Raw genomic sequence first — 22,338 nt, 5'->3', positions numbered from 1 at the left:
CATGCATTTTATCGCGATCTTTCACAGTAATTGGCGTCGTACAAATACCATCTCCCATCTTGCCCGATTTTTCCATCGCGTTTATTGAGAAAGCTAGGCCAATTAGTTATTACGTGTTTACAAGATTCAACGATATGCGAGTTTTCTCGCGTTCACTGATGTGATATATTTTAGAAAAAATCTCATTAATTTTCGTAAGTAGATATACGCTCGGATAATGATAGAACTAGAATGACTTCTTGCATAATAGATAACGGCTCAATTTTGATCTATCATATAGAAATTTTAAAAGCCATACCATAGGAAAAGTTTCACGTTTGACTTCTCTCTAAAAAAATTCCACGAATATTCGAGTAATAGTATCTGCAAAAAAATATATATATAAAATAACATAGGATACAAATCGACCAATATTTTATTTTTAGAATATATAAGATTTGTGTTATCTATAAAATAAACAAATGGAGAGATACAACATATTTATTACTTGTTCATATTAAGGATTCTATATATTGCAGAAAAGAAATATCAATATCTCCAATACAAACATAATGGAAAAATATTAATGATAAATTAGCGGATTTTTTGAAGGATTATTGGTTTTTTTCTCTCTATTAGATTTATTCTAAGAAATACACTAGCGTTCAATATTACTCATAAAAATGGTTTTTCCTCGAGAAACAAGAGTAAGAAGAAAAGGTGAAGTGTATTATATTAGAAGTTTCATTTCAGCGGAAGACGCGTGTCGTAGGTCGGGTAGCGATGACGTTATATATGTAGGTCAAAGAACGAGTTCAACGCAACCGAGAAGGATCGCCTATGCCCACGTCGATCGGTTGTCGACGTTGGCAAAGTGACGTCACGTAACGCTACTTTCAGTGACGCTGCTGCATTATCGGGACTAAGAATAGAACTCTCGTGTCAAAACGAGAAGGAAAGTATCATCGACCGAATGCAATTGGTTCGTGAATTGTACCTATTCCGATGAGTGTCCCAAATGCAAGATCAATTATTCAATAGAAACTAGGAAATCGAATAGAGAACTATCGAAATCGATCGATACATTAAGTTACCATAACTGTATCTACTGCTATACTATATTTAGGAGAAACGTTTCTCTCAAAAGTTGTATGGCATCGACCACATGACATCGATAAAAATATATTTTTAAGTTTCCTATTTTATATATACATATATATATATATATATATATATATATATATATATGTATATATCTACTGTCGTTTACATATAAAATATGAAAAAATAGAAATATTAATCTAATAAAAAACTGAAACTGCTTTTTTTTTGTTTCAGAGTTCGCGTCGAGTACTACGTTAACGAGAATACCTTCAAGGAACGACTTCAGTTGTATTTCATCAAGAACCAACGTTCGAGTGAGTTAATCCATTCTACGATTTGATTCTAATCGCTACGCTTTTTCCGCACCCATGCATACATACGCAAGTGTATACATATATGTGGATACATTAATCGCCAGCGAACGAATCGCTCGAAGGCAGAGCTTTATACGATACCGTGCGTTTTCTGTCATACATTTTCACGCCACTGAAATAACGGGTTTTTTTTTATCCAACGATGAATTTGGCCCACTCCTTTTACTCGTATTTCAAGCCGAGTATGAGATGGATCGACCATTAATCATTAAGCCCAGGAAAGCGGAAATTTGGTTTCAAGCAAATTACTTTTGCACCTATCCATGTATATTGCTATGTATATATACATCTAAGTATCTATATATGCTAGCTCGATGAGTACTAAAGAGGATTAAAATATCGTTCCGCTATAATAAAGATCCATCGATCATCTATTACGAGTGATATAAATCTTAAGTCCGATTATTTGGTAATGTAAAGGACGTAACGTTTTATATAGCTATCACAGAAATCTCAATCGTAATATAAACGTCAATGAGCACGAACTTTTAAGCCTAAATTCTGTAGATATGAGACTGCTTTCCGTCGCTCGCTATATCGCGTATCAGTTATCAACGTTCTGCCATCGTAAACTATAGAAAGCATCATCGTATTCGCATTAGCCTTTCTACATGTCATCGTCGTAACCACATGGACACAAAAGCTCGTAAAATAGTTGATTACGTGAAATTTGATTGAAAATAAAGATAAATAGGAAAGCCGATTAACTGGATATTTAGGTTAAAATATTAACAATTTTTTAATACAATAATATATATACCTATATACATCATGTGTTTGTTTTCCATAGATTTACTTTTTCGTGACAATAAATAAAATATTATAGATGTTATTGAAATATTGATGAGTACGCGACATATTTTTATAATTTTTCTTCAATGCAGTATAGTTTTACATCAACTTAACACCTTTTCAATATCGTGTATCAAGTTTATCGATGGATAGGATTTAACCATTTGCGTGCCAATAGTCTGAATGAATCTTGTCGAAAAATGACAAAGGCGCGGTAATGTTTGCTTCAATATATAGATACGAGCATATCATCAATTGTGCAACAACTCTTTTACACTTTTAAAAATGAAATATGAACAGCTACGTGGCATTCAAACGGTTAACATAATATGCGCAAAATGTTATGTAGAATGATTTTCTCTTTCTCCCTCTTTCTCTCCCTCTTCCCATCTCTTTGTCTCTTTCACTCTCCCTCTTTCCTGCTTGCTATTTCTCGTGACATTTTACATTAAGCGTAAAAACAAGTACCTACCTATATACGATTACTCTGAATTTTCGAACCTTTGTTTTTCCGTGTTACCTTATGACAGCTTTTTGTAATCTAACAAAGATCGCAATGACACTTTCCGCGATGACGTCCAACGCATTTCTAGTAATTCTAGTATTGTATGTCGTGTTTGCTAACAGACAGATTCTATTATCGCGATTTCTCGCAATACTAGAACTCGCTTCCGTGAGCATAGTATTTTGACAAGTTACGATTCAACAGGATATGTACACCTGCAAAAAAATAATAATTGATTTGTTCAATAGTGAAATATTACGTCACGCGAATGTAAAAAAAAGTGTTTTAAAAATTTTCCTCTTTAGAGGAAGAAAATTGAAACAGTTACACTGACAAGATCATTTGTCGTTTTAGATTCGATAAATCTCAAATTACGTGTAAGTAGTATTTGACGTTAGGTCGATAACGTTATTTTTTCGACACGTAAAATATTTTATATTTTGTTTTTTTATCGAAAGTAATTATTCGGACTCGTAGTTTTTTGAAACTCAATTTCGAGATCATCGTTGTTACGAAATTCAGTGTGTAAAGTGAAAAACTTAAAACGATCATCTTAGCACAATGATTTACACTTTCAAAGATGCTGTTGACAACAACTAATAGCAGATATTACGACCAGATTGTTCTTTCGCACTTTGCTAGGACTAATCTTCGCACTTACGTAAGCTCGATACTGATTTAAATCGATATTCTTGTCATTCTTTCTTTTCTCTTATTTCTTCACTCGCTTCTACTCGTACAAAAATCATTTTTTTTTTTTTTAGTAATCTTCAATGGTATGACATTGTATCCTTTTTTTATTGCAGGTTTAAGGATACGACTTGCCAATCTTTTCTTTAAACTCCTGACATGTTTCCTCTACATATTCAGAGTTATAATCGACAACGATCCAACTTTTGCAGCATGGTAAGTCTTTCTCTTTTCTTTTGAAAGAATTTATTGAAGTTTAGAAAGAAACTTTTCCGAGATAAACGGATAATTTTAAAACCGTTCAGAATTGTATCGAAAGAGAATAGAAAATGAAACCATTGGGATTAACTGAAAAAAGGTCTCGATTCATTCTTTCGGGATTTCATTAAGGATCTTAATCGGCCAATGACAATTCAGCTCTGAATCCTCAAGTAATTCTCATTTCTCGTTCTAGCCAAATGGCATACCTAAAGAAAATTTTCCTCGGTCGAATCGGCTATTTCTGTTCACGACCTTAACGCAATATTCATGCACGATTACGATACTTTGTTGCACTACTATCGTGGCGTAGAATAAGCTCGAGATAAGGTTTTGCAGCGGAAACGTTTTAGCATCCTATTGCTCGACCGTGTAAAAGCCGGCGTATTCCCAAAGGATTTCCAGTGCCTTTCCTTTTACGCCTTCCTATCGTTCCATTCTCTCTCTCTCTCTCTCTCTCTCTCTCTCTCTCTCTCTCTCTCTCTCTTTCTCCTCTCTTTCTCTCTCTTTTTCCTTTCTCTCTCTCTTTCTCTCTCTCTCCCTCTCTCTTCCCACTTTTCACTTTACGTATATACCTACGAGTTTTGTTTCTCCCAGTTACGGATGTACGCCCGGAAACAAAACGGAGTTTCTTGCATCCCAGAATCTCACCGAAGAAGAATTTCAGGAGCGTCCAACCATCAACTGGGACGCGATCCTATGGGTAAGAAGACCTTTGGAGCTTTGGATAGTACAGGTGATCCTGGCGATGGTATCGCTCACAGAAGCTTTACTACTTGCTTATCTTGGATACAAGGTACGTGTCTTTTCGTATTACTTTTCTTATGCACAACGATATTTATATATTTTTTCTTCCATCTTCGTCTCTTTGGCTGCACCGTTGCATGAAAGTCGTTCCTGTCGCTTTCGTGCTGATAACTTTTCGAAGAATTTACATTTTCTTTACTTGTCTCGGATAATTCCTTTTCTGAATTTTTTCAATCCCTCCCTCCCCCACCCATCTATTCTATGTAATTATTCAACGTGCTTATATAAATGTATTCTTTAAACTTCCAAATACGATTTAATATCTTTCTGTGTTCAACTACTCGAATGGATAATTCTCGTAAAATGATTATTCATATTTTTTACGCTTTGAAGCTTTTCGCAGTGACTATTCTACGTCGTTCTGCAGTTTCATCGTCCTTTTACACGGTTTTAGATTTTTCCGGTTATAAAGTTTTTTTCTATTTTTAAAACATTTTGTCATGAATTTATAAACATTTCCAATTGTAGAATTTTTAATTAAATGTCTATTCATCGTTTCGATCACCTACTGAATCACTACGTGATCACTACGTGAACACTTCACTAACTGCAGTACTCCAATTAGTTCTTTATCATTTTTCTTTGAAATTTATTAGCGTTAATTCATCAATATCAATCATTCGAGGATAAAGAAAGAAGTTTATTATTGAAAAATTTATCATAGAAACATTAAAAATTCCTTTTTGTATCCTATATATCACTGTTGTATCTATTCAGTGATCGTATCGATATAGGTTTTTTTTTTAATTCATACTAGTTCAATGATTCGATTCGACGAAAACAGGAATTTCATTATATCGTAATTATTCGAATCCGAATGCAACGAAGTGATTTCTGACTATTTGATCACGAGGTTAGTTTGTCGAGTTAATTGGAGCGGTTAGCTGGAAAATCAAATGAAGGTATGTACAAGCACGGTTCTCGTTTCTCCGATGCTACTTACGATTCCGCTTGCAATTCGTGAGGCTTTACGTGGAACGAGTTTATGGAGAAACTGTATATATGAAAGAGGGGTGAGAGAAAAGTTTAAAATGCCGCACCACGTCGAAACGTCCGCGTCATAAATACCTTCCTTCTCTTTCTGTTAATCAGACTCGACGACGTGTTGGACGTCCATTTAGGAAAGATTCTAATCCGAAGTCTAACCTTTTAAGAGATTCAGAACGTATAGATAACTGGAACATACATACGCATGTATATATATATTTCTGGGCCATCGCGTGTCTCGGTAAACGCATTTCCACCTGTCGCTTACGATTCCCCTAAGTTTCTCGTTGCACCTTCGTTGCTGAGAGAATTCGAGAAGCTTACGTCTTGTAAGTGGAAACTTGCACCTCGTTAATCGAGTTAGGCGTAACCAAGCGTAATGCGATTAACGTCTTGGAAATATTCCTCGATACTCACCCGAACGGATTATATTCGGTCGAGTCGCTTCAGAAATCTTGCTCTTCGAAAATCGCAGTGTACAATAAAAGGATGATCTAAGACGACATTTGAATAAATAAAAGGAATATTTGAAAAAGACGATTCGCGTTATTTGTCCTTTCTGTTCTTTTTCTTAATACACATTATATAGGATTATCGGAAATAATCTGTACAACTTTACCATTTAGTGAAATTTATCATGACACATGTAGAATTATTAAATAAGAATCTTTAGAATTTGCATTTTCCAATGTTTCTTTTATTAAAAATACAATGTTACGATTAAAAAGCAAGAATTATAGCTAACATTGAATAACACGATAATATAATATAGTAAAATTTATTTTTAATTTTCAAGCCCCGATTTAAATTATTTATTTCTCAACACACATACCGAATGTTGCTTTTAAATGAGATTCATCGATTCTCACAAAGTTTAAGATTTTAAGCGTCCTGTCTGACGGACTAACTGTTCAGCATGATAAACTTTCGTTCTCTAGAGACCGATCCATCTCTTTTTTTCTTTTTCCTTTTTTCTTTTATTACAAAACTTTCAACAGGCGATTCGAAAGAAAATTAGAAGTTTAAGCTAATGCAGTTGGAATAGTTTGATACATAACTTTTAACCGGCCATTCCTACAAGAAGCTAGCAGAACGTAAACGTTGACCTTTTCATGTATATATTTATGAGATGTGTATTTTAATTTTCTTATATTGAAATTATTAAAGTGCGAAGACTCGACAAAGATGTTAACAAATTACATTTAGAAAGAGAATGCGATTATCCCTCTCGAATTTTTCTCTCTGGATCAAAGTATATTCATAGTGGACGAGAATTCTTCAAAAGAAATTTGAAGTACGCCTTGCTAAAAGTATTAAATAATAAACGTAAGAAGAGAGAAAAAAGATCAGAATAAGTTTGCTTTTACGGTACCAGTAGTTTTCCATATCTGGAGCAAGAGATTTGCTTTTTGAGAATCCGTCATGGTCGTCTGTCTCTCGTATGGACGGAAGAGGCCTTGAGCGGTCTAAAACGCGAATTGACTATACAGGAAAGAGAATCGACCCATCGAAAGAGCTTGCAAGCCTGAAAGCTGTACGATGGATAACTGAAAATCTACAGTGAGGTCCTGCATATAAATGAAAATTTACCAATGTTCAAGTACAACGTGTCGCTGAAACAAGCCTTCCTGTAATAATATTTAAATTTAAGGATTCTATTTAAATTCCTCGGCCCTTTTCTTCCTTCCACATATAGAATCTATAGCAATGGAAATACACAAATGCTTACTACTTATTCGTGTATTGTAAAAAGGGACAGCGAAGCTACGCTTTTTTATAAATAAAGAAAGTCGCTCACGTGCGAGTGATAATGCTTTTTCTTTAATACTATTCTTTAGTATCTACGATAAAAAACATATATGAATAATCTTTTAAATCTTTAGGAAAAATCCATCAGAGAAAAGTAATTCTTTTCTAAGTAATATAAATGAAAGAGCTGCCTGTCGACAGCATGTTGACATCAGTAAAACGCAATTTACTTCGTTGATAGGTCCGTATTAAGTTCTACGTGAATTTTTCGTACGTGAGACTTAAGTAATTAAAATCGATGGTTGCGCTCGTTTCCTTCCGTTCGGTTATTCGACATTTAATAAAACAATAAAAGCGGAACGATCGATCAGCGATGTGACGATCCGCCATCGAGCGAACCTTTGAAAAATTCTATCCAAAATCTGACTTTGACGGATGAACGATGTACCTAGTATGGTATAGTGCGGTAAAGGTTACCGTATAGTTACAAAATAAAAACTTGGAAAGTTCAAAAAAATATTTCCAAGAATTTCCTTAATCTAAGTCTGTTTTACATTTTTATATTATATATATATGAATGAATGACGAGCTTAAGTAATACATTCGTATTACTACATTCATTTAATGTCCATCTCCAAAGTATCTATATTTTGTTTCATAATCTTTAAGACAGTGATTTTAGCGAACTTTCATTATGATGCAAAAAGTTAGGATATTTATTATAATAAGTCTGCCTGATTAAAATGTACGATGTTATTTGAATTCCGTATTTGCCGTTGGAGATTAAAATCGGAGTGAGGTCGCTGCATATGTAAAGATTATATGCATACACATACATGAACGATATTTCTTATATGAGAAGCTAAGATAAAAATCCAGGAACTTGTAAAACGTTTTTTTAAGCGTTTTTCCGTTCTGTTAACTTAACAATAAAATTATCGTGACTCATATTATTTTAATTACTTGAGATGGTTTTCTAAAATATTCGATTAATCGAATATCGTCCAAATCAATAATCGTAACCTACACATTCGGTCTGGACTTTTTAAAATCGATTATGGCTAAACAGAAAATATTCTTTCTGGAATTTGAAACAATTAAACATTTGTTTTCCGTGATCTAATAATACGATAGTACTAATAGTACTAATAGTACGGAAGAGATTTTCATTCGTATCATAAAACTTAACACGTTTTTCTAATAGATAATAAATGCAAAATGAATTAATCAATTTAACCCGGATAAGATAGTACTCTATCTGATGATACGTGTAGTCTATTCATTTAGAAATTAGCGATTATAGCATATCAAATTAATTATCTCAAGAACGATATGCTCACGACTAAATAGTTAGATCCAGTAGATAATTTGAACGATTCAATAATAAAATTAATTAGATCTAGATATTCGTTTTGAAAGAGACCTAATTACGTATAGATACGATTGCTCGATTTGCTGTAAGATTCTAAAAAATTAAAGATCTCATAAGATACTCGATCGAAGAATAAATAATATTTTTTCGATCGTTCGAGACAGCTGTTATCCGAGAATACGATAGCAAGGAAACGTATTCTCAAAAGATTCGCGATGAGAAAATAGAAAGTGCAGGACGACTTTATAAAGTGCTATGCTGTATTTGGAACATTCTTAACCGCATTCCTATTGATAACATTGTCACTGGGTATGTTGAGCTGTCTTCCTAATGTCCACAGGGTAACGTCTGGCAGCAGCTTCTATCGTTCCACTTCATATTGGAGTTAGTCAACACTATACCTTTCACGATTACGGTAAGTCATCTTCGTTTGCTTCTAATCGATAATAGTTGTTGTAGTCTCTTCTATTTGGCACGATCGCTTTCTCGATTGATTTGTAAGATATATTTTGTGTGAATAGTGAACTTGGAATCCGAGTTAGACAAAATCACGATATTGCATCGATCTCTTCGATCCTCAAAGGGATTAACCTTTATCTCTTCGCGAACAGGATATATAATGACATTACGTGCGATATCTCTATTGTGCTTCTGAATTTAATTAATTTAACATCATTAGTTCAACCTCATGTGTTACGCGGCAGCATTTTCCAACAGTATGAAAGCTTCTGCGTGATTCATTATGTTTTAGAATTGCTTACACATATATTATTAAACAATATATATTTAATTTATCATTTTCACGTATAAACTATATTATATATAATTATATAATATATATATATATATATATATATATATATATATATATATATACACATAAATATATATAGAGTAGTTCAATAATAATAGTAAGAGTAACAGTAAATAAATAGTAGCAGTAACAATGTGATTATTCCTTAACTTCAGCGTAAGACTAAGTGCAGAGTAAGTGCTCGTTTATCAATTATTTATTAATTTTATATATTTTAACATTTAATCTGAACACTTTTTTTGCAAAATAAGATAAATTTAGTACATAAGAATCTGTTAATGATTTTTTTTTAATTTATTAAAAAATTTGTTATAAAAATTATTTATAAAAAATTGTTAATTAATTATTAATAATAGGCTAACAAAATAGAAAAAATTTTGACCTTTAAAATGCTATTTGAATCAAGTTTCTACGACTTTTAGTTCCAAAGATATTCCCATGTAAATGGAAAACGTAATTAATAATGTAGATAAAAATATTTTTTTAAATAAAAAAATAATTTATTTATTAATTATTTATTAATTTATGTAATTTTATAAACCAGTTGCAATTTAAATTTTTTGACAAAATAAGATGAATTTAGTTTAAAAGAATTTGTTTATAAAAATTATTTATAACAAATTGTTAATTAATTATTAACAATATGTTGAAAAAATAGAAAAAAAATTGCTCTTTAAAATGGTGTTTGATTCGAGTCTCTACGACTTTTAGTTCCAAAGATATTCCCATCTAAATATAAGGTTACATTAATCCATTAACCTATATAATTTCATTCATATTGGCTCGGTGACACACTGACCTATATAAATTCCGAGAATTTACGCAACCGTACTACTACTACTACTATTACTACGAACAGCTGTACTGATTTATGAATGAAAATCTTTCGAAGGCGATATCTTCGGAACGGAAAGTCGTAGAAACTTGAAACAAACGCCGTTTTCAAGAGAAAATTATTCTCTATTTATTTAAATATAGCAACAATATCCATATAATAAAAACGATTTTGTTAATAATTTTTAATATTGAATTTTTTCTTTCTTTCGTAATGAGGATATAATTATAATGAAATCATAAAAATTTTTGTTATAATTATGTAAATTTTAATTTGTTTATTTAAAATAAAAAATAGAAAGATCTATTAGTTGTCAATGTACAAATTTAAATGATTAAAAATTTAAAAGATCTTCCTTTTATAATAAAGTTGCTTCGCTTACCTTGTGCTTATTTCAATTAAATAATGAAAAATTATATTAAAAGGGAATAAATACCTGTGTCATTTCTACAATCGTTTTATAGAATAAACTAAGCTATGTCTAAAAAATTTTCATTTATTTAAAACATGGTTTCAGTTATTATACCCACCTATGCGAAATCTTTTCATCCCGGTGTTCTTAAATTGTTGGTTGGCCAAACATTCATTGGAGAATATGTTTGTGAGTACTTTGATATCCGTGAGGACTTTGTCCTACTAATTAGATGGTTTATGAATAATATTCTTTGTATTTTTAGAATGATTTGCACAGAGCCATGCAAAAATCTCAGTCGGCTTTGAGTCAACAGCTTATGATCCTTAGTGCAACGTTACTGTGCCTTGTCTTTACTAGGTGAGTCTTTGAATTTATTTCTTTAAAACTCTCTACCATGTATCTACATAATAATTTTATTTCAATTTTATTTCAATGAGGAAGCAATTAGTATTCGTAGCATTGCAAAGTACGTACATAAACGATTAATATTATTTTGACGAGAATTCTATAGTAAATTGTATGCAATCTTGAATAATTATTGAAGAAACTTCGTGATGGAGAGAATCTATAAGCCAGAATGTTTGAAACTTCGTACCGTAGTTAATGTTCTAACGTTTTGTTAATACAGTGACGTAGTACTCAACGAGTAAATTTTCAATGTATTAATATAGCAAGATTCGCTGCAAGAGAACTTTGTTTTGTAAACATGCTGACCGCTTTAAAATTGAAATTAATTCCGAAATTCTTTCGAAGCGAATAAATATAAAATATATAATCGATCTATCGAAAGACTAATTGTGTTAATTTCTTAATATGAGATCGTTTGCAAAATAAGATGGTATTTCATCCTTCCTCTTATCGCTCATCGAATAGAATTTATAATTTGTAATATTAATTATCTGAACAATTACTTTCTATTCTATCAGAAATTGTGTGAACATCCTTCGTATATTTGGAATTGATCGTTGAAAGGACTAACAAAGTATCGACCGATCTTTCGTTTAATCTTTTGAAATTGCGATTAGAATTTTCTAAAGACGTCCTCAAATAAAATGAAAATTATTATAAAAAATGGAAAAACATTAATTTGTCATAGATCTAGGAAAGTATTGATTATTACTCATAAGTTAAATCTACCAAAATTTTTTCAAAGAATTGTTTTTTCTTTTTTTTTTTCTTTTATTTTTCTTCTAAGAAGAAAACGAGAAAGTTCATTCGAAATCTTTCTATTCATACATCAATGATAATAGAACAAGGGCGTTGACCTTCTATGATAAACGATTCATTAATATTTGCTAATCGAAAAATTCATTTCTTTGACCGCGAAACCCTTAATTATCAAGGGTGACTTTTTAACCTCATATGGTACCACTTTGGGCGTGTTTGAAACGCCGACTCGTTAATTTGTTTGTGGACATTATTCAGCAGTTTCTACGTGGCATGCTAATTTTCTTCGTCGACTCTCGTGTCAACGATGCCGCACCCCTTTTCTGAATGTAGACAATCTATACATCGAGCGTCGACGATTTTTTATCCGTTGATATAAATTTATCTATAAACCTAAAAGAATTCTAAGAAAGCCAGGTTAAAAAGAAAAGGCAAACAAAAAATTATAAAATAATTGACATTGTAAGATTACATTGATATACAACTCATACGTCCAATCTCAAATCGTGCAAATTTTTTGACTACTTCTTCTTATAACTTCGTTAACTATAATTGGCGAACGTTCTTAGAATTATAATTGAGTTTCTACGGCAAAAAGAGGCAGAAGGCTGCAGACGTTAACATGATTAGAGTGAATTTATAGTATTGGCTGTTTCGATCAAATCCACTGGCTCAACGTTACCGCTCGTTATTTAAGTTTACGCAACGCGTTATGTTTGTTTCATACACGACTTATTGCTTTATACGGATAATGAGAAAAGTTTTCTAGTGAGCGTGCCGGAAGTTCGTGCATACGAATTTATCGTGAGCGTGGATCTCCTCGGATCTCCTCTCTCCGTTAATATCTTACTAAAATAATCAGACATTCGTATTTGTAGCTTGTTCTCGCTTTTAAGTGATTAGTTCAGTTTTTCTCTCTCTTTCTCTCTCCCTCCTTCTTTCTCTTTCTCTCTCCCTCTCTCTTTCAGTCTCTTTCCCTCTCTCTCTTTTTCTCTCTCTTGCGAAAGAAGAAGACGGAGAATTTTTTTGTGAGACGTTTAAATTTTCCTCCCTTTACAAACAGGTTCTTCGTAATTTTAATGAAAAATCAGAATGAGACTCAACAACGATTGTGACTTATGTTTTGAAGAATAAAGAGAAAGAGAGAGAGAGAGAGAGAGGGGGGAAAGGAGAGAGTAGAGAAAGAAACGAGCAAAATATCGAATTACTGAATAAATAGAAAGAGTAAAGAGAAGATTCCGTAGCGTTAGTTTCATCTAATATTCGTCTCGTTAAAAAAATAGTACAAAAAAAGTTGTACAAATCAAAAGTGGTTAGACGCGTGACGACATCGTATAATCGATCATATCCTCGTTCAATATCAGTAAGTATATTTGAAAGTTACATCATACAAGTACAATGCTACGTTCACAAGTTTTTCTTACGAGAAGGACAGAGAAAGAAGACGAAAGAGAGAAAGGTGGATTGGCGGGGAACAAAGTGGGGATGAGAAAAGTAAAAAATAAAGTCGGTTGATCGACTCGGATCGTAATGTGGGACATGTATTAATAAATAATCGTGGCGGCTTCTGCAGATGGATTGGTGTCACCATCGATCGCGTCGGATTTATTATGTATGGTGTAATTCTGATGCGACGTACAAAGTCGTATCGTTTTGCCCTTGTAATCGGTGCGTTACTAGCGACCAGGCCTATATCTTCTAAGATCGTACTTCTTCCTTAAGACCTTGAAAAGATAGAAAGACTCCGACCTACTCTTCATCCGTCAAAAGCTACGAAGAAAACGTGTAGACGTCTTATTTCAAATTATTTCTTACGAAATCACTCTACGAATCTAATGCAATTTGTTATACCTACGCTTTCCTTTCTCACTCGAAAGAACCTTTTAAAGAGTTTTTTCTTTTTCTACTGGCAAATTCTAAAGCAATTTTTCAAATGGCAACGTCAGTAACGACGGTAACCTACCACGGACTATAACTTTCTCTATATTTTAAGAGACATCGCTGTATATTCTCACTTTCTTTTTGATATTTCTAAGAAATAGTATTTCATAAGCAATCCTTAGATTTTTGCTTGCTTATCCTCCCATTGTTTTCTTTTCAATCGTTTGACATTTGCGAACGTCAAACGTTTACTTGGACGTTTTGAATGCTTGAGTACTTTTGATTATAAAGCCGATAGAAACATCTTCTCGTTGTCTTACTCAAATGCATCAAGAAACAAATTAATTACATCGACAAAGGGCAGATCTTTCCTCAAAGGATATTTCCATTAACCTGTATTTGATTTTCACAACTCTCAGCGCAGGTAAAGCAAATAAATCACGATCTTAGATAACAAATTAGTAATTAATAATTTTGGATCGAGAGAAAATTCCGTCGGAATTTTTTAAACATCATTTTTCGCAATTTCTATATTGAAACCGACACTTTGGTTCTATCATGTCTACGGCGCTTAATCGTTAAAATCACACGCGATAACTTTTTTGATGCTATTATGCTACTTAAAGCCATTATGACGTGTTCGCACGACTTTTAAACCATTTTTTTACGATCACTGTGGCATAATGCAGTAGAATGTCCTATAACAATTAAATATAACAGTCTGAACATTTTTACGATCTCATAATTACACTTGCTAACCAATCGCTATTCTTGCACGGTATTCTCTTTTTTATTAATCGATATTTTATTTCCGTATAATTTATTGCGATTCGATATCTTCAATTTATTCTATTAAGTTTACAATAAAACTATTAAAGCGATCATAGAAAACGATTAATATTAAAATGAATTGAACAAATCTTATTGGACTTTTTTATTCATTTCGCTTAATCAATGTAAAGAATAGAAACAAAGAATATACTATTAAAAAATTCAGCAATAAGAATTCCAAAAGACAGGATATACAAAAATATTTACAGCTTAAATGCAATCTTATAGAATGAATGCAGAACAAATTCTCTTGGTATCCTTTGGCTGGCTATGTAAATCCTTTATTTAATGTCACGTTTCATTAATGCGAGTCTCGTTATAACATGCCGCAATGGTCGTCTGGTTTGCTGAACGAGTGAATAGCTTCTGTTAGGAAAGGAGAGGGATATAAAGGGAGTGAAAAAAGGAGAGAAAAAGGAAAAAAAAAAAAATAGAGAAATATCCATGCTGATATAGATATAAAAAGGAGGCCGCATGCATAATGGATATCAGTCGTTTATAAATGCCAGTCCTTACTACGGCCAGTAAACCGCTTGGTCTACAACCTTTTTCTGCAGCCCTTCATGGTCCATCCTTTTCTACAGAATTTATCAAATATTTGTAGTCGTCATTACAGTATCTCTTCGACATTTTATCTATCGAACAAAGGAAACCATTCGATTATTCCTGATATCAAACGGTAAAATAGAATTTTACCATCGTAATGGAGCATTCGTTAGTATCACAAAGTAATATTGGCTACAAATGTATACAAAATGATTCAGTAAGCAGTAACGACAACAATAGCAAGCTATCTTTTTACTATTAATTAAAATGGAAGAATTAAATGGAATTAATTTGAATGGAAGAGATACGAGTTTTTCTTTTTCTTTCTTTTTCGGTTTCAGCGTATGCGGAATCCAACATTTTCAAAGGGCAGGGCACAGGCACTTGAATCTGTTTCAGAGCACGTATTTCGTCGTCGTAACATTTTCTACGGTAGGTTACGGAGACTTCGTGCCCGATATTTGGCCCTCGCAGCTTTATATGGTTATTATGATCTGCGTCGCTCTCATAGTATTACCAACACAGGTACGTACATCATTCTTCCTTGCAACTCTCGATCGTACGACAATCGATGCGGAAGTAAGACTTATTTCGAGCATTTGGGACAATTATATTTCTGTATATATTTTTTATATAAACATTTACGACAAACTATATATGTATATATTTATATACAAGTTATAAAACATATTATTTAAATCATATGATCTAAATAAATTTAAATCTTTCCGATAGAGAACGTAGACTTATCTTATAATGAAAAATACATATATGGACAATCGTTCGAGTATCTGTATATCTGAGAACAGATTCAGCAGCTTCACATTTGATTAGAAAATGTCAAATATATCGACGATGACGAATCAATTTCGCAGGTAAAAACGAGAGAGGAAAATTTAACCTCGACGTCCGTCGACGATCAAAATACGCGTGCTAACTCAATCAGAGATGGTATGATCCAGTGTAAAGTATCGGCCACGTAACGTCGACTCTCGAATTTTCGAGAGTGGTATAGGAGCTGTCCGTTTAAATAGAGAGCGACATTGAACTGTTTAAAAATGGCGGCTCGGGTTAGAGTGGTACTATTTCACAATCGTCTACGAAGGTTGACGGATGGCAAAGCGCTCGAACCGAGGAACTGTCGATCGTCGATAACGACGACAATGATAGCTATGATATTGCCCTATTCAACTGTCAAATTGCCTGTCACCTACATACACGCGAGAAATTGCGATTCTCATCCACGCTGGTCATACTTGCATGCGAATGAATTTCTACTCGTGATTTCGCTCGGTCGAATTCTCACTCGTGACTTGTCTCGGGTCGATAGTATCTCCCGATGATCAAATATTTATTCAAAATCACTCGAAAAGCGCGAACTTTCTTTTCGCTCGGACGATGCGAATATAAAGAACTAATAAAAAAAAAGAAGAAAACAAAACAAAAGGAAAAGAAAAATAACACAAATTCCATAAGATTTTCTATTCGTATTGACATTTCTAGAAATTGTTTTGCGAAACACGTAGAATACCAAGTTCTATATACGGCATGTTTCTTTTATCTTTCTTCACAGTTCGAACAGCTGGCTTTTACCTGGATGGAACGACAAAAGTTGGGTGGCTCTTATTCGTCTCACAGGGCGCAAAGCGAAAAACACGTAGTCGTTTGCAGTACGACGTTACACGCTGACACCATCATGGATTTCTTAAATGAATTCTACGCTCATCCCTTATTGCAGGTCTGACATGCTATACTCAAATTATATTCATTAAAGTTCTAAAACTTTGTCCTCGGGACACGAACTCGTTCTAGTTTATCCATCGATCCATCGATCGATCCATCTTAAAAACCACTTAACATGTAAAACTCGAATTCTCGAGCAGACGATCGACCGATCCTCTGCTAAAATCGATTCTAAACATATTTAGGATTATTACGTCGTTCTCCTATCCCCGATGGAACTCGACACGACGATGAGAATGATCCTGCAGGTGCCGATCTGGGCGCAAAGAGTGATTTATATTCAGGGATCCTGTCTGAAAGACGGCGACCTAGCAAGAGCTAGGATGAACGAGGCGGAAGCTTGTTTCGTCCTTGCTGCGCGAAATTACGCTGACAAAACGGCTGCCGACGAGCACACGATACTAAGGTCGGTCTTTACCGCAGTGCCATATCGATTGATATTTGCAACTTCGTCATTTTCCTTCGTGATAGCCGTAGTTAAACGGATAGATGTTCGCGATCGGATTATCTACAGCTACACGATCAATAAGCGTTCGCGAGAAAATTTAATCGAAGAATTTTTGTAATTTCATATTTACATGTACTCAAAAATAATTATTGAAATTTCTGTCAATATCTGAAATTTTTATTGACATCGCGTCGATGGAAATATTATCGAAATCGAAAAAGTATCGACATTTGTAAATAGATCGAATGAAATCGTTTCTTCCGCACTACTCTATCTTATTGATTGCATTTCTAACAACGAGTTGATGAATATTTTTATATAAATTAAATTTAATTCAATTAAAATTGAAATTATTTCGCTTTGACGCACGTAGGTCGTGGGCGGTAAAGGATTTCGCTCCGAACGTCCCACAGTACGTTCAGATTTTCCGTCCAGAGAACAAGCTCCACGTGAAATTCGCGGAACACGTTGTTTGCGAGGACGAGTTCAAGTACGCTCTTTTAGCGAATAATTGTACGTGTCCTGGCGCATCAACCTTGGTCACGCTCCTGCTACATACCTCGAGAGGACAGTAAGTTGTCTTTTTTCTCTCTTTCTTTCTTTTGCTGATGTGAAAAAAAATTTTTCATGAACTAATCCCCATTCCCTGCGAATGAACTTAATGAAAATGTGACGAATGTATATGGAATGTACACATTAGTAACTTTCATCAAGATTGTCCTTTTACGACGAGCATCCGCATCTCGTATTTTAGGGAGGGGCAACAGTCGCAAGAGGAATGGCACAGACTATACGGCAAATGTTCCGGCAACGAGATTTACCATATAATCCTCGGAGATTCACGATTCTTTGGGGAATACGAGGGCAAGTCCTTCACCTACGCATCCTTTCACAGCCACCGGAAATACGGCGTTGCGTTGGTGGCCGTCAGACCCGCTGAACTTCCCGAATTTTACGAAGACACCATTCTCCTCAATCCCGGTAGGACGCCTCCCTCGAGAACGATACCTTTTGAATACGATTTATCTCTCTTTCTCTCTCTTTCTCTCTCTCGCCCCCTTTCTCTCTTTCTTTTATATCCCTTAAATTCGTTCTATTCGAGAAGGAAGAGGAAAAAGAAAAAGGAACGTATGTCTTGATCGACAGGTCCCAGGCACATAATGAAAAAGACAGATACCTGCTACTATATGAGCATTACGAAGGAAGAAAACTCAGCGTTCGTTGTAGCAAATCATCAAAGTAGTGGTGCGGAGCCTACTCAGGTAGTCGTCGAGACGAAAACTGATCCAACTTCTGGTAGTACAACGGGTAGTGGCTCAACAACGAATACTAACGCAACGACGAACACAACAACAACGACGATAACCTCTTCGTGCATAGCACCTACGACAACTACCACTACAACAACCACGATGACCCTCACGATGAGCTGCAGTACGCCAGGAACCGGTGGTTCAGCAGGAGGTGGAGGTGGTGGAGGAGGAGGAGGAGGAGGAAGTGCTGGGAACGGTACTGCAATGAGCCACGGTGCTGCCGAACAGCATCGGCCATTTTCCAACAGTTGTAACGTTGCTCTCAGCGAAACATCCTCAAGGCAGGATACCTGCACGGGGCCCCGAGGACAGCAGGCTCGTACCACGAACGGTACCACGCCCGCGAATGCTCCCAGGGCCCCGTTACCGCCACAGGTTATTTTGCAGGTCCTCCCTAGCACGCCCACACCACACCAACACCACCTACTCGCATCCGATGTCCACCGTGAGTGTTGCATGCGCCTCTCTCTCTCTCTCTCTCTTTTTTCTTTCTTTTTCTTTTTTTATCTCTACCTCTTTAACTACTTATCTATTTTCATTTATTTATTTATTTTTACTTTCACCTTTCACTGTTTTTACTCTTCATTTTTACGATTTATCCATGGAAAATTAGGTAAAATTCTATAAAAAGTAACGGAATTGGAATACGTCAAGGGAGAATATATATAATATTCACCATAAATAAATAGACGAGACGTATGTCTATAATGAGCGTGTCTTTTGCTTTTAATAATAACTTTGGCTGTGATAATGTCAAATAAATGAGAGACAATTTTAATGCTGTATCATTTTCAAAAATAACTAAAAATCGGAATTTCGTAAAGCTGGGACTATAATACCAGTACTTGATTATCGTGAAAGTTCGTTCGATAACCTCGTTTTCTCTCATCGTGCGGCAACGCAATTTTTCAACGATAGCCTTGGGGTATATATCGTGGAACTGGGCTTTCCAATATTAGAACATAAGTGCTCTATAATCTCATATCTCCCCGTCGAGCGTCTCCACTTCCTTTTATGTTTACTGCATGCTCTTCCGCTCACACGTTGCCCATATCTTCGAACGCTTTCTTCTTTCATAGAGAAAGAAGCTGATAATAGCGTGCAAATTAAAAAATAAAAAGAAGATGAAAAAAAAATATGGAGAGAAAAACTTGGAAAATTCGAATTTCGTTGGGAGAACGCAAACTTTGTAGCTACGATTAGGCGACGTATAATTGCACATAATTACGTCAGAATGCCCTGCTAGTTTTATGCATTGTAATTCTTGCTTGGTGCATGACTTCGCCCGAGTAGCCAGTTTCGGTGCATGTTTCTGTAATACTTTTGCACGGAAAGAAACGATTAACACCGAGATCAAGAAAGTTATTCTACCGACTTGGCAAGAGGAAAGTTGGACTCATTTTCATAGATACTTATGCCGATTAACGGAGAATTTTAAAATCGAATAATCGTTTTATTAACCATAAATAACTTTTTTACCCGATATTTTCTTTCCATCATTTTATCCCCATCAGTTTACGAGATAAGTAAAAAGATTTTCTTTACAAATTATTTTTTCTCATTAAAATGTAATTATCATAGATAAGGTAAAACACGTGTTTCTTATTTTTAATATCTCTATCAACATGTACAATTTTAACGAAATCTTAATCAGTATCTTTCTCTTGATCGATTGTGGATGTAAGCTTTTCTTTCCGTGTCAAGTAATTCCGTGCCATATTAATTATCTCCAGCACATCTCGCATTTTTAATACATCTTGCTTCTCACACATTCAATACATTTTATTATACTTACAATAAAACGTAACATAAATGACACAATGTGCTTACGCGTGGAAAATGTGGAAATTAGTGAAATGAAATAGTTCGTCATTTATTAATACGTAATAAGAAGAGAGAAAAGAATAGATTGTTGTTTATATTTATTGTTATGAGAAATCTTCGTCTAATTTGTTCTGATAATGTTTAATCGCATTATAATGTGTGGAAACATCAATATGAATGAATTAGACGTATAAAATTTTTCTATTAGAACTTTCGATCGTCGTCATTTATATTATCATGACTCGACACATATATCTATATCACTTCTCTCTTTATCAAATATGTACTTTGAAGATCACATAATCGCACATCACGAAGTATTCGTCGAATGTATTGAGACGAGCTCACTATCGTTGATTTCTCCTGTTGTAGCGACTTATCTCGATCCCGGAGGGTTAGGAGATTCGAGACCGTATTTAAAAGAAACTTGCTCTACTCCACAAACACCGATTACGGGGAATCACCTTGATGTACCGCGTTCTCTCGATCCTAATCCAAATCTTCTTAGTCCAGAAATTCTCACTCAAAGAAGAGGTAACGAAAGAAATAAATAACAATTAATTAAACTTTTCGCTCCGACGCACTTATGAAATAACGTGTTTCTATCGATATGATATCGCGTTCGAAGCGAAAAGGTTAAAAAGATAAATTTTTAATTGAGTTGTACCTACCGCAAAAAGTATCTAAAATAGAATGTTGAAATAATTAAATCAATCGAATTCGAATCATTAGGAAGCAGAAGGCCGAGTATCTTACCTGTGCCTGATATGTTAACGAGCTCAACCTTGCATCTACCAGGGCAAGAATCCTTGGATCATGAAGGAGATGAATCCGAGGACGAGATGGACGACGATGTTCCGTGGAGATCACCGAGTGAAAAGATAGCGTGAGTATATTCTTTTTTCTTTTCTTTTTATCTTTCTGTCTCACTCTCTTTCTCTCTTTCTCTCTAGCTCTCTTTCTCTCTCTCTCTCTCTCTCTCTCTCTCTCTTTTTCTTTCTCTTTCTTTCTCTCTCTTTCTTTCTCTCTTTCTTTCTCTATCTTTTCCTGCATCTTTTATTTTATTTATTGAACTACACCCGAGGGTCCCAGGAATCAAGGTATAAACGAGGAAACTGAATAAGCAAAAAGATGATCGATCGTTCGACGTTAAAAAATCTCGATTCGAATGTTCCGATTAGAAATATATACTAGACAGATCAAATTTGCTTTTCTCGATAGCTGATTGAAATAGATGGAAATAATTCGATCCAGATTTGAAACGTCGAGCGTATTACGAAATTCAGAGTATGTTCACGTTAGACTAACGCTAGAATACCAGCTCCATTTTTGTCTCATTTTCTGATCTCTTTAATCTTAAATTCATATCGTTTCAAAGAGAATACGATCTTGCACTGTGCATTTGCATGGCACGATCTTGTGCATTATATATATACATATATGTATATATATGTATATATCATATTAGATAATATATATTTTTATCCACACAAACGTGTGTAAATAAATATATGCATATATGTATACATATATATACTTATTTTCTTGTCGAAAAAAATCTTTCCTCCTCTTTTCTTTCTCAATATATCTTCACGCGTTTTATCGCGCGTATCGAAGCGTGTAAAGAGCAGCTTAAGTGAAAAACTCTTAGGATACGAGGACTATACGATCGTACGGAAAACGAGCAGTATGGTTAACGATGACATTGCTGGCAAGACATGAACGTCGTTTCTACTTAATATCACCGTTTCTACTTAATATCGTGCCATCGTATCGTCCATCTCCGAAATGGAGAATAGTCAGATAATTATGCAAGTATGAACCGTAAACTCGCACTCTGTTTATCCTGTTTCTGCACTGTTATCTTGCGTTACACCCCCGTCCCAATCGCGATTGTTAGTTTA

The 22,338-nt window shown here is 34.4% G+C and overlaps 1 protein-coding gene across 11 annotated transcripts in view; it reads left to right on the top strand.

Annotated features, from left to right (window-relative positions):
- Positions 1-22,338, top strand: part of LOC127066400 (potassium channel subfamily T member 2) — a 101,471-nt gene that overhangs the window by 68,312 nt on the left and 10,821 nt on the right. For 10 of the 11 annotated variants that reach the window (XM_051000102.1, XM_051000101.1, XM_051000097.1 and 7 more), the window contains 14 exons: positions 1,318-1,397; positions 3,561-3,660; positions 4,300-4,498; positions 8,958-9,032; positions 10,784-10,867; positions 10,944-11,038; positions 15,448-15,631; positions 16,680-16,844; positions 17,035-17,255; positions 17,671-17,868; positions 18,052-18,278; positions 18,444-19,055; positions 20,807-20,968; positions 21,167-21,320. In XM_051000102.1, the coding sequence (XP_050856059.1) occupies positions 1,318-1,397; positions 3,561-3,660; positions 4,300-4,498; positions 8,958-9,032; positions 10,784-10,867; positions 10,944-11,038; positions 15,448-15,631; positions 16,680-16,844; positions 17,035-17,255; positions 17,671-17,868; positions 18,052-18,278; positions 18,444-19,055; positions 20,807-20,968; positions 21,167-21,320 (2,556 nt within the window). The remainder of the gene's footprint in view (positions 1-1,317; positions 1,398-3,560; positions 3,661-4,299; positions 4,499-8,957; positions 9,033-10,783; positions 10,868-10,943; positions 11,039-15,447; positions 15,632-16,679; positions 16,845-17,034; positions 17,256-17,670; positions 17,869-18,051; positions 18,279-18,443; positions 19,056-20,806; positions 20,969-21,166; positions 21,321-22,338) is intronic. The other variant, XM_051000099.1, reaches the window with a different exon arrangement.

This window comes from Vespula vulgaris, chromosome 9, assembly GCF_905475345.1.
Source record: "Vespula vulgaris chromosome 9, iyVesVulg1.1, whole genome shotgun sequence".
Lineage (NCBI taxonomy): Eukaryota > Metazoa > Arthropoda > Insecta > Hymenoptera > Vespidae > Vespula > Vespula vulgaris.
Note: the sequence above shows the minus strand (reverse complement) of the source record. Positions and strands in the feature narration are given on the sequence as shown.